General features: G+C 45.6%; 1 protein-coding gene across 2 annotated transcripts in view; it reads right to left on the bottom strand.

Annotated features, from left to right (window-relative positions):
* Positions 1 to 13,600, bottom strand: part of Map7 (microtubule associated protein 7) — a 135,832-nt gene that overhangs the window by 103,947 nt on the left and 18,285 nt on the right. Inside the window, exon 1 of one of the 2 annotated variants that reach the window (XM_055599287.1) lies at positions 8,546 to 8,693. The exons of the other annotated variant lie outside the window; for it this stretch is intronic. Within the exon in view, the coding sequence (XP_055455262.1) occupies positions 8,546 to 8,678 (133 nt within the window). The 5' untranslated portion in view covers positions 8,679 to 8,693. Of the gene's footprint in view, positions 1 to 8,545; positions 8,694 to 13,600 lie in introns of those variants that run through there. 2 annotated transcript variants of the gene reach the window in all.

Genomic DNA, 13,600 nt, shown 5'->3' with positions numbered 1-13,600 from the left:
AAGGAAGGAAGGAAGGAAGGAAGGAAGGAAGGAAGGAAGGAAGGAAGGAAAGAAGGAAGGAAGGAAGAAGAGGCAGCATTTTTAGATACTTTCATTTACATACAAGTTAACATAAAGCACAAATTCAACTAGGAGAGGCATCTCTAAATAAGGACATTGAGCAAAGTTGTAGAACAGGCAAGCATGGTCCAGCATGGTAGCAATACTATAAAACCATCAACAGAATGTGTCAGAAGTGAATACAGGGCTGGAGAGATGGCTCAGCAGTTAAGAGCATAGACTGCTCTTGCAGGGGGCCCAAGTTCAAGTCCCAGCAGCAGCTTCAGGCAGCTCACAGTGGCCCTGAGACTCTAACTTGAGCTGACTTCCGGCCTCTGCAGAAACCCACACGCATTTGCACATACACAGAGGCATGTGTGTGTGTGTATACACATATGACTAAAAATAAAGCTTGCCAGACGGACGCGCACAAAAGTGTGTCACGCACTTATAAAGTCTTTCTACTTCTCACCTACACCTGGGCATGATGTATTTCACAGCACAGATGAGAAAGGCTGAGATGATGGACAAGGCACCGCCTATGCAGCACTTGTCCTGCTATGCCACAGTCTTCTGCAGAGACCTGGCCCGGATTCTACTAACAGTAGCTCACTGGGACCCGTGGCCCCTCCGTACTTGTCAGCCTGGTTAAACTACTCCTGACATCCCATTTTCCCGCCACAGACTCTTCTGTCCCTGAGAAAGGTGGGCCTTGCAACTGCATAGTTCTATATAGGGGATCAGGGCAACTATCCACATGGAAAGCTTCTTTCAATGGTACATTTGAAGCAGAGTTTGTGCTACAATGTTCAGAAGATCTTTCAAGGGGTCGGCAAGGGTCTCAACTCTTCAGCCGCAGGCTAAAGCTTCTCTTGATAATGTTTGCTTCCTGGGATAATTCTGCTATAACTGTGCACAGCTGGCATTGGCTTCTGTAGTGTTCTTCCAAGTAGTTTTAGGATGGGGGTTGTTGCTGAATTCTCCTACTTCAATACCTTACTCCTACTGAATAAAGCCAGGGTTTTCAATTAGGATCACTGTATCCTCCCAAATCATTTATACTAAAGACTGAAACTAAACATTTTCCTTCACCCATACTCCTAAACATTTCAATCCCATACTCCACATCAGCTCCATGCTGGACTTAGGTTCTCTGGAATCTAGAAAAATATTCATATTCTTACTAACAAACTCTTGCTAGGATGACAGCCTCAAAAACAGGACTTGAACTCTGTAGGCAGAATACAAGAGACAACGTTCTGGTAAATGCTTCAATACAGTACACTCTACTCTTCTGTAACACACTGTAGGCCTCTGCGTCTGAGTCTAGGGAGCAGTGGGGTTATTACTTGCCTTCGGTAATTAACATGGAAAATACCCCAAATAAGTGAGGCTCTTCCTAGATATCCAGAAATTTGAGTATAGCCTGGTCTATGTAAATTCTGGCCAAATAAACAAATTAGTGAACAAACAAAAGCCACAAAATCAAATAAAAAAAATGAAATATGAAGGTGGTGGCAATTTACCTGGAATACTACTCAGAAACATCAAACTAAAGTTACCTGTGATGCGCTGATATTAGTAGACATTAGAGTCAGCTCAAGCAGAACATACTCTTCCAATACATAATGCCTACGAGTTACAAGCAGACGTTTCTAAGCCAGTATTTAATTGTGCTTGGTTCCTATGATTTGAGTAGTCATCTTGTAAACACATCAACTATTTAACTTGAGCCTGTTAGTTTTCTATTGCAGGAGATTTCATTTTATGTAGTATCTGACTGTAAAATACACTGATTATAAACAGGCTGAGCACGTCCTCTTGTATACAGCAACATTCAGTGACCTCTTCCCTAACACAGAATGCCTAGGAAACAGCGCAACTCATTTGTTTTACAAATGTTTTGAGACTCCACAAAGGGAAAGCTGTAGATCAAATATTCTCATCCTTGCTCCAATACTTTTTATGTTTACACCAATATTTTGAATAAAGATTATAGTTAGGGTCTCTTAAGTAGATGAAAGTTATGCCAATCAACCTGACATCAACAGTTCTTCCTTATAATTGGGAATTTTGAAGTTAGTGTTCTTCCAGAATACACTTCACTTCTGACTCACTGACTTACATTTTCCTACTAAAACTGTGTACCTTGTTCTGACACGTCTAAGAAAGGGCTCTGGTAAAAGACAGTGGTCATGTCCTACAGAACAAAGGAAGAGAGAAGTATGAGAAAAATAGGATTTGTGAGAAGGATAGCAGAGTGGTGCTCACATGCCTCGACCCAGGACTCTTCTGGGAACAAAGACTCAAGACTTAGCAGGTACACACTGAGCGTGCTAGATCGTCACCTGTCCAACAGAACACACAGTAAAGGGCAGATCCATTCCTTCTGCAGACCTTGCTCGGTAGGGCCTCTCCTTCGACAGTGAATATGGCAAAGGTTTGTCAACACAGCTTAACAATGGGGGTGGCAGGAAAGAGGTGTTTCAGAACCAAGTCATGATTTTCAAGGGGAAATTTTATTTTGCCGTAATTTAATCTGAACAAAGAGACAGAAAGTATTAACCTTGATATAAGCAAAGTAGTCACACTCGGCAAATATACATACATACATACACACACACACACACACACACACACACACACACACACACACATATATATATATATATATATATATATATATTCATATATATTCATCTTTTATACCAGAGAAAAATAACAGAATCAGGAAACAGCAAAGTGGAGCAAAATCCTGGGATATTATTATATAAAGGCAGTGAGTAATGTGATTAAAAGCAGGCACACTCTCAAGAATTATCTGGGAAGGTTAGTTCTAATGCACCCAACCTTTCTTAGAATTTGTCAAAACTTTAGGAGCTATTTTTGATGCTAAATTTACCTTCTTCAGCACCCTGCCCAGACACAGAATAAAGAGGGGGTACTCAGGCCCTTAGGCTTCCAGCCTGAGAAGGGCCAGGTGGGGTGTGCGGGTGTATTCACTCTGAGATGAGCATCAGGAGAGAAGCTCAGGACTCGGGAAGCTAGAAAGCACAAGGAAGGGTTGGCTTTCTGCACCAGGGTGGGGAAGATGGCAGTGACGGGGTGATCTTTAGAGGAGCCCAGTGAGGAAGGAAAGTCTGGAGGGGAATTCACCGGATCTGATTCCAAACCATGAGATTATCCAGACAAAGAAGAAAGGGGAAGAGAGCAGAGGGAAGACCATGAGAAGGACCCAGAGGATGATGGGGCAGAGAAGTGTAGCTAGAGCACAGAATCTGAAGAATAAAATGGAAGAGAATGATAAGAACCAATGATAAGGGAAACTCACGTCCGAGGGTAAGGAGTTTGTGACTATTATTATTATTATTATTATTATTATTATTATTATTATTTTAGGTCAGGGGCTTTAAAAACAAATGGTCATGGCAATGTAGCAACTGAGGTAGACCAGTTGGCGCACATTCTATTATAGAAGAGCAATACTGGAAGAATGACTCCTCCATATGGCACCTGCCAATTAGCTCCTGCTAATTACTGCAGAGAAGAAATGGCAGGTGTGGCCTGCCTTCCAATTTTTGCAGGTATTGTGGTTAGATTTTGTTGTTTTTAATTAACTTGACAGGAGCCAAGATATCAACTGAGAAAATGGCCTCCATCAGATTCGCCAGTAGGGAAACTCTGGGCATTTTCTTGATTAACAACTAATGAAGGATGCTCCAGCTCTCTGTGGGTGATACACCCCTGAGCAGGTGGTCCTGAGTATATAAGAAAGTAAACTGAGCAAGCCAGGAGTAGCAAGGCAGCAAGCAGCATTCCTCCATGGTCTCTGCTTCAGTTCTTGCCTTGAGTTCCTGCTCTGACTTTCCTTCATGATGGACTGCAACTATAATCAGAAATCAATCCTCTTCTCCTTAAGTTGCTTTAGAAAGCAATCCACGATAGAAGGGAAGCTAAAATCCAGAGTATTGTGAAAAGGCTCTCTAAATGGAGGCTTATTAAAAAAAAAATAAAAACAGATAAATGAAAATACCTATATATCAAATATGGCTCTAAATCTCAATTATGATGTTGGCCCCAGTTGGAGTACCACCACTGAGAATCTTCAAAGACTGTGAGGTGGTTAGACCTGCTTGTTACAGAGGCCTTTTATCATGCCATGGAGGATGCCTGGGGGAGGAAGAATGAAGGCAGGAGGGTGATCAGCTAAGTGATGATCAGTCCTTCATCTTCTGGGGCTGGTAATTTTCCAAAAGAGAGACAAGTCTCCCAAATAAGCTTCATACTAGAGCTGGAGGCCAATCAGGTTTGTATAAAACCCAAGCCAAACCAGGAGTGGTGGCACTCACCTGTGATCCCGGCACTTGGAAGGTAGTAACAGGAGGGTTACACCTGTGATCCCAGCACATGGACAGTAGTAACAGGGGGATCACACCTGTGGTCCCAGCACATGGAAGATAGTAACAGGGGGATCAAGAGGAGTTCAGGAATTCAGTCATGTTCAGCTCAACAGTGAGTCTGTGGCCAGCCTGGGCTAAACTGTTTCAAACAAACAAAACAAGGAAAAAGACAAAACCCAGGAGTATAAAGTCAAAAATGACAGTTCTTTAGATGGTTCACAAATGGTAGGGCAGCCACTATAGAAGAGAAGTTACACAGTGTACTGTAACCGTCATGCTTTTGGTACACTTGGAGCCTGGAAGTGACCAGGAAGCGACACAGTAAACCCTGTGTTTAGAACTAGGTTTTGTTACCATTTTAAAGAAGCTTTTCTGCCATTCATCCTATGTCCTGCCTTGGGTCCTGTGTATGTTTCCAGATGTTTTCCCAACCTCATCCATTGAATTCTGTTTGTGACAGAACAGAATTCAAGCCTCTCCTGTGGTCCTTCTGCTTCAGTCTGAAAACTGCAGGAGAACACCTTCATCGTACGCACTTCATCCACATTCCTGGAACCTCCTCCTTTCTTCCAAGCTCCCTCATTTCAACTTAGACTCCTGTATTATTGGGCATATTTGTCTTCCTCTACTAGACAGTTAACACTTCTGAGAGCAAAAATACTCAATTATCTCTGCATCACAGCATTTCTGTAACACCCCAAATGAACAACGCCACAGCAAACATCTAATGGATGTTGGCTTGGAGAGAAAAATGTCTTATTACTTAATAACATTCAGCGCTTAGGAAAACTCGGAAAGCATGCCTTGGAACCCAGCAAAAGCATTTACTTACAGAAGTGCCTACAGCCTCGCTCGGGCAGGCCTGAGTCAGCTTTACGCAGAAACTCAACATTTTGAAGGTAGACAGGCAGCAGGAGGAGCCTTGCTTACTCCAGTGTTCAAATGCTACGTGTCAGCAGCAGCAAGGCATGCAAAGCATGTCTGCTGCAACGCCAACGGCACAGACGTGCCGCTTTACGAACCGATCTTGGCTGCTAGCTAACCTGTCCTACCCACCAAGAAACTCATCTGAGGCCACGCTGTCTAGGAGTCTAGATGACAGTCACATGGTCCCTTCCTGTGAGTGCCTGGTGAAGGTCACTGGACAGTATGTATAGTCATCACTAACCCAGGGCAATCCTTGCCAGAAGCACTCAGCTTAATGAATCCAGATAGCAAGGTTCTTTACCTCAGAGAATCACAGAAAAACAAACAAACAAACAAACAAATAAATAAAGAAATAAAGGTATTAGGTATGCAAACCAGCACTGTGCACCAGGTTCAGACACGGTTGGCTGATTAGGCTGAGGAATGGGAAGAAAACCAAATTTGATTGCTTATCTTAATAGTCACAAATAAAAGACAACCTGAATCGTCAGGTTCTGTTTTGAAAAGAGAAGCCCCACTGAAAGCTGCAAATGTAAGGAATACCTGGAGGGAAGGAGGAACTGCCTGTCCATGCACTGAAGAGGTTTTTAGGTTTCATGATGTAGCTTTTTAAAGTTGGTTTTGTTCTTTTGAGATAGGGACTCTTTTAGCCCCCGGCTTGCTTCACCCTCCCTATGTAGCCAAAGATGACCTTGAACCACAGATTCTGTGGATTATAGTCATGGGCCACCACACCCAGTTTATGTTATGCTGGGAACTGAACTCGGGACTTCATGCTTTCTGAGCAAGTACTCTGCCACCACTTTTATTTTTTATTTTTTTAAGTAGTCCAGGCCTTGTATCTCACATTTGCTATATAGCTGGGACTGGCCCTGAACTCCTTCTCCTCCTGTTTCTACCACAAGGCCTAACCCTGTTTGGCACTAGTACAAAGTAAAAACGGGTGAGGCAGAGACAATACAAATCTATGTCACAGCTCTACAGACCAGAATTTGCTGTCCAGTAAAGTAATCATATGTGACGACTTGGATTTAAGCAGGCCAAAAACCATAGATCACTTTCTCGGTTGTTCTAGTTCTATTTCAAAGGCTCTGTAGCCACACGTGTCTAAAGGCTATCACACTGGACAGTGCAGAGATGAAATGCTGCTGCCAGTTTCTGACAGTCAGATGCCTGAAGAGAGCTGAGAACCAAAGCCAAAGCACTTTTACCATTAAGCCTAACCAGAGAGAGATACCCAGAACTGTTCCTTGGCCCGTTGTGTTGCCTGAGTCACAAATGACAGACACATAGGAATGTAAAGAAACTCTGGTCACCTCTATTAGAATGAAATCCTTCCCACGCACCCCCACATCATTCTTCACCATTGTGTGTGTGTGTGCCTGTGTGTGTGTGTGCCTGTGTGTGCGTGTGTGTGTGTGTGTGTGTGCCTGTGTGTGTGTGTGCCTGTGTGTGTGTGTGTGTGCCTGTGTGTGTGTGTGCCTGTGCCTGTGTGTGTGTGTGTGTGCGCGCGCGCGAGCACGCAGACATAAAAAGCAATAAATGGCAGAGGATCAGGAACTCCTTGATTTAAGACTCTTGGTGCATAAATTGCTAAAAACAAACAAACAAACAAACAACCCCAAACATTTTTAGAGTACTGACTTGCCCCTTTCTCCTTTTCTTTTAAATAAAATATGCAAGGGCAGCTCTTATTTGGAAGGGAAGTTAAAAAAAAAAATCAAAACAGAACAAACAAAAGAAAGAGCCAGGAAGCAAAAGTCATGAAAACTACCAAGAACAAAGTGGGTAGCTATCCTAAGTGATCACTTCAGGGCACGCAAGGCAAGAGACAGGGATCCAAAACCTTTTAACAAGTACACCTCTCAAATTCGTCATCTGCATTAGCTCCCAGTTCCCGACCCCTGGGAGGCTGCATGGTCTGCTGCTGACCACTTCGAGTGTTTTTGCTGGGAGCAGCAAAGACTCAGCGGTCAACTCACAAGCGGGTGGATGAAGAGGCACCTTCCCTCAACAGCAGCGACTGAATTTCTGCTGTCATGTGGTCTTCAGACAGAAGCCCCGGCAAAGAACGGGATTCAACTACGGTGATGAGATTCTTTTTAAAACGGAAAGCAAACCATACTTTTGGGTTTAAAGCCGACAGTGCAAACGAGACATGACTCACTTGAGAAGCAGGAACACACAGCAATAGTGGCTGGCGGGCTCTGCTTAAATCATCTGAGGCTGCCATGCTGGGCTGGTGCCCCGAGCCACACTATGGACATTTTGATAATGTCAGTGACAGGATACTAGCTGAAACCCAATCAGCTCATAAAAGTAACGAGATTGGTACCTCCTCTGCTAGAGAGAACAGCTTGCATATTTCGAGGAAGACAGCTACAAGAATCAGGATGCTGGAAAACTTGAGTGCAAGCCTGAAAGCCCTTCTTCAAAAATGCATGAGAGTGGTTACGAGACAACACCCTCGATGGAAAGGTACTAGGGGCTCAAGCCTGACCAGCTGCTGTGTGTCATCAGCAGGAGAAAACACTGCAAGACTCAGACGTCTGTCCGTCTTCTGTACCCGTCTGAGCTGCTACATAGCTCAGCGGCAGCTGTGTGCTATTAGACTCACAGCGCTCTCCCTTCTCCCCGGCTCTGCCCTCTGCAGTTGGCTGTGGAAGTTTGCATTTCTTTCCTTCTCCCTCAGCGTTTCAGTAAAGGAGACCCAGAAGCAACCTTATCCTCTGCCCATCTTTTTTAAAAACCACTTCACCTAATCCATGCTTTCTGCAGATAAGCTCATTTCGCTGAAGGAAATGAAAATGACCTGATGTGCCTACAGGAAAGTGAGGGTGTTGTTCCTTTAAACCCCTCAAAGTCAGGTTTCTTCCCCTGGATCAGGCCAGGAGTCTCTGGTCCCTGATTAAGCGAAGGAGTAGACATTGAAGACATTTATACTAGGAAAACAGTTTAGGTCTTAAAAAGTAACTGACTTGCAAGAGACTACATCTATAAAAGTTATTTCCAATTCAACATACTGCACCTACGAGTGTGGAAACACGACCAGCAAGCTGTGTCAGGTTGTGAAGCCTCTGAGAAGCAGGCGCTGTGAGTACCGTTCGGAACCTGTGCTCTAAGCAGTGGAAAAACAGTGCTGGATCCGGCTCCAGTGAAAGAGTAAGGCTAATGCATACCTTTGGGTCTTCTGGAATTTCCATTCTTTTGCAGCTCATCTTCCTCATTAATGGTGAATAGACCAAGGGGAATTGTCCTTGCATGGGTCTTCTTCAGTCTCTCTTGTCGGAGAGCTGCAGCTGATCCAGGCATACCGCTGCTACTTGTCCAACAATTATATTAAATATATATGCTTATGTAATTGCAGCTCCCGGGAAGCTGCTAGTTCCTAGGCTGCAGGTTCATTTGAGCACTTGTAATGGATCCCCTATGGGTAAACAGTGTGCAAACAGCTGACAGATACTACCAGCTACTTGGCAACTGAGATCCTGCAGCTCCCCCTCACCTAGCAGCAGCCCCCTCCCACTCACTCCCCCCAATAGGCACATGCGCTGGTGAGTAAACACTCTCACATGCACGCACAGAGCGCACGCGCGCACACATACCCATTCCAGGACTCTATAAAGTCTTTGGCTCAGATGCTTCCCTCGGACTGCCTAACCTGTTCAATCAGACCCCAGCTTCTCCTTCCTGCTGTGGCGCTTTCCCCAGTCTTCTCTTTGCTTCTGCACAGCAAAACATTCCGCATACAGCAGAGGGCAAAAGATGACAAGATGCCTGCTGTGAACAGTTGCCCAGACAACCCTGACACAGCGTAATCACGGAAGGCTGGGAGCAGCTCCGGCTCCAGCTGCCCTGGGATGCACAGTCCCCGGAACTCGCCAGCACAGGCTTAGTTGCAGCGGGCAGGAGCTCCCTCTTCCTCTGGACGCCAGAGCACAGGGGCAGGCTTGGTGGAGGGGGAGAAACAGAATTTTGCCTGCACAAGCAGCAGCCAATTCTTCGGGAAGGAGAGGGGAGAGTGAGACAGGAAGGGTTCTCCATCTTCGCCACGCTGGGTGGTCTGTTAAGTAAGGAAGGGACAAGGCTGCCTCACCCTCCTGACATTGTCTGTATAGGTGCAGCCATGGTGGTGTCTGTCATGATGTACATTGTTTTCCATTTTCAAAGTGTTTTCAGTGCACCTATAAACTCTCTCAGAATACTTTTTTTTTTTTTTTTTTTTTTTTTTTTTTAACTTGCACTCTGCCCACTGCTGGGTATAATGGCTTGGCAAATCCCGCTGGAATGAATAAATCCTCAATAATGTTTCCCTTCAAAGGTTTGGGGATTTAATTAAGTTGATGCCCATTCAGATCTCAAACTAGTAAAATGCAAGGGAAAACTGTGTTGACCAATGCGCTACATGTTTACTCAAGAGTAGAATGTGGTTCCAGTACTTTCACGGAGGGTTCACAAGGTCTCGAATGCTTCTCAGGCATGAAGGACAACAGCAAAGCAAAAGCTGTGGAGTTTAATTTGTCCACATAAGACAACAAACTTCACCAAGAAGGAAGAAATGATAGGGCACAGGGTCCCGCTGGACACTGGAACCAAGCTATTACCCACCATGTCCAACTGATTAGTGGCTTTCCTTTTTGTGTCCACATCGGGGGATAGCATCCAACAAGAGTGGATTCTTCACTCTCTAGCCTGAGAGGTCATGAGATCTGATTCATACCAATGTGTGAAAATCACCTAAGTGAAGTCTTTTGTTTTCAACATTATAAGCAATCCCTGGCAACCTTTACCTTTACACGAAAGCCTGACTGAGGGGTGCCGGAAGACACCTACAAAGAGACCATGAGTCCAAGTCAAAGGACAAAGCCAGAGCCCACTGACTGGAACACTCAGCTTCACTAGAGCACAGGCTGTGCTGGGCTCACTAGAAATGCCACCACTGCCTGCCTGACAGGAAATGGGCATAGAGAGTCCCAACTCAGAGAGCCAGCTGGGTCACTGAGTCAGAATTAAACCCACGACAGCTGCCCAGGAGGCAAGATGCTTCTCTCCTGGGGCCTGGTGAATCCTGACTCTGACACCAGCCAGGTCTGTCACAGCCACAGCTGTGGTCAGTCACAGGGAGGCAGCCTGACCTCGGATAATGATAACTTCGAGCTTCCCTTTCCTGCCCATGAAGTACGCATCCTACTGCTGAGTCACCACCCACGCCAGCGTGAGATCAATTTCTTAAATGTTCCCATCAATCTCTGATATGGGAGCTTGCTCTTACACAATTCTGAGGCTCGAGCTCTCTTCATTTCACACAGACATACATTTTATATCAGTTTCCCTTTGTGAGCACGTGGGTGTGTGGTGGAAGCATATGCTTACACGTGCAAGTGCATGTGGAGACTGGAGGTTGACAGGAAACTGCCTTCTCCAATCGCCGTCCACCTTACTTTTGAGGCAGGGTTTCACCGAACCCGGAACTCAGCATTTCAGTTAAACTGGCTGGGCAGCGGCTCCCGGGATCTGCCTGTCTCTATCCTCTCACTAACGAGGTTAAGGACACGGGCTGCCATGGCCAGCTTTCATGTGGATGTTGGGGCTCTGAACCGAGGTCCTCATGCTTGTACAATGAGCATTTTGTCTGGTGAGTCGTCTCTCCAGCCTGGGATCAGTTTCTTAAGTGTTCCAGTGCAATCCTGAATGGACAGAGCAGCTTGTTCCTGCAGCTTCAGAACTGGACCCCTCAGGGGCACAAGGTAACTACCATCTTCATGCCAACTCCCTTGGCTTTCATACTTTGGTTCTCGATGAAGGCAAATATGAGAAGGGGATGGCAAGACCTTAAATTTAAATATTCCTTGGAGTAAAACGGGCCCCAATCTGAAGGCCTGAAACTCCTCCTTGGCTAACTCCCTTTTAAGCCATTAATTAGAGATGGGATCTGGCTGTGTAGCTGAGGCTGGCATGGCTCTTCCAATGAGCATGAGTTGGAACTCCGAATCCTCCTGCACCAGGCGCCCAGGGTGCATGCGATGGTGAGCCACAGGAGTGCGCTACCTCATCCTGCTCCGATTCACTGTCCTGTGACTATCCCTGCACGCCACCTGCACACAGAGTCTTACGTCAGTCCTGGGGGGAGGGGAGGAGAGCATGTGGGCCGTTGCTTTCTTGAAATTGTTAAAACAGTGCAGTAGTAAAGGCTTTGTATAAACTTGAGGCAAATGAAACACTGAAATGGGGTAGATTTTACAACTTACACCAGCACTATTCAGAAAGAAAAAAAAAAGCAATAATCGTAAGATATATGCTCAAAGGTTTAAAACAAAACAGAGCTAGGTATGCTGGCAAGAGCCTACAATCCCAGCACTTGGGAGGCTGGGACAGAAGGATCTGAGCATCGAGAGCAGCCTGGGCCAGACAGTGAGGCTCTGTCTCCAACAGAGTAAGCACAGTGGCGCTGTGAATTCCGCTACACTGTTCTCCCTTCCCGGCTGGCTGCCCTGGCACCGATGGCCGTGCTCCAAATCCTCAGGTGGAAGAACATGGAACAGAGCCTGCCTGCTGATGCTCAGAGAAGGCGGCTCACGACGTGGACAAGGCTGCAGCAATGCTATACAGGGGCTGAGCATGTGCAGCCAGCCGTGTGTGCAAGCACAGCCACGTGATGTTCACATCGATGCTGTGAGCAGATAATTAGAACATAACAGAGCCCATGAGTGGACGGAAATCTCCCTAATCAGTGAGAAGATACCTACGGCTTTCCTTTCTAAAAGCCTACTGAGCTTCATAAAACTGTGTTACACAGGCAGAAAGCCTAAATTGAACTATTCAAGGACTGTGCTTAAAAACAGAAATTATCTCCATTGGGTTGAGTGGCTGCCGCTGGTAAATTATAAGTTCTGTGTGTGTGTGTCTGTGTTGTTTACTTTTCAGTAGAGCTCAGAAGTATCAAAATTCTTTTTGATATTTTTCTTATTAAATGAGGTGATTAATCCTTGAAAACCACCAAATTTAGTAAGTTTTAAAGTATTTGATGTATTCCCCCCTCGAGGTAAGCCGTAATTTACTTCCAGCAGGAATCTTTAGAAATCCCCACTTGAATGCAAGTTTAAAACCTCACATGGCTTGAAAGTAGCAAAGCTAGCATGGGTTGACATGGGATCAAGACACCTCCGAGGAACAAAGGGGCCAGCCATTTCCATCCTTGAAGTTAAGGGGCTCCCTCAGTTTCCGAGGACGCCTTCTGTGGTAACAAAGGCGGGAGACTCTGCCCTCCTGCAGCATTATAGCTTCTGAGAGACACAAAGGGCGCTGCACAAAAAGACGCTGACCCTCTGAAAGGAAAATCAAACGGCAGGTTTTGCTTTGATCTTCTTTATTTGACCACCTTTTGTGAATGCCTGGGCATAGGAGAGAAACCCATACACACTACATTGGCAGTGGCAAAGCCATCAGCCAAGAAGTGCCAGAGCCCCGCAGTGCCTTTTGTAACACTGAGCCCTTCACAGTGCCAATGGAACACATTTCCCATGACTGTTCTGCCATGGCCAAGTGTATGGCTGTAAGGTGTATACTAAAGCTTTCTTTGACCCTTCCTGTCACCTAAGGATCACTAGGCAACTTAGGGATATTATCAAATGCCGCATTAAACTTTAACCTAGGCGCATGCTACAATGCTTCTTGCCCTCTTGCTCATGATTCTCATTAGTGATACTTTAGGAACACACGTCACATGGACTTCTGAACTTGATAAGAACTGTGTGTGGAAGGGCCTCTCCTCTAATAGTGACCTCTTCCTGGAACAGGCATCCAATTGGGGGGGCACTGATGAGTGGGGGCTCAGTGCTTAAGAATTTCTACTACTTCTGTAGAGCAGGTAGGTTTGACTCCCAGCACTCCAGTGCCTAACTCCAGCTCCCTGGAATCTGATGCCCTCTTCTGGACTCTGTTCCACCCACACTCACGGGCACATACTTAAGTGCCAATGCACACATACACATATAATTCAATAACAACAATAGCAGTAGTAATAATAAATCATTAAAGAAGGGGTCAACCTGACAGGCAGTAAAATGGAGCCGCAATAGCACGTGGGTGGCCAACCGACTCACTGCGCGCATAGAGTGACGAGGGGTAAAAACCCTTCATTAAGTGACAGCACACTCAGAAGAAAGCAGGCTCACGAGCAGCGCTGTGCGGCTTGTTCACAAGTTCCTTCTTTGAGCACAGAAGATCCGGGGATA

This window comes from Psammomys obesus, unplaced genomic scaffold (genome assembly GCF_907164565.1).
Source record: "Psammomys obesus unplaced genomic scaffold, mPsaObe1.curated_primary_1811, whole genome shotgun sequence".
Lineage (NCBI taxonomy): Eukaryota > Metazoa > Chordata > Mammalia > Rodentia > Muridae > Psammomys > Psammomys obesus.
The sequence above is the reverse complement of the archived record's forward strand: the minus strand, read 5'-3'. Positions and strand labels throughout refer to the sequence as shown.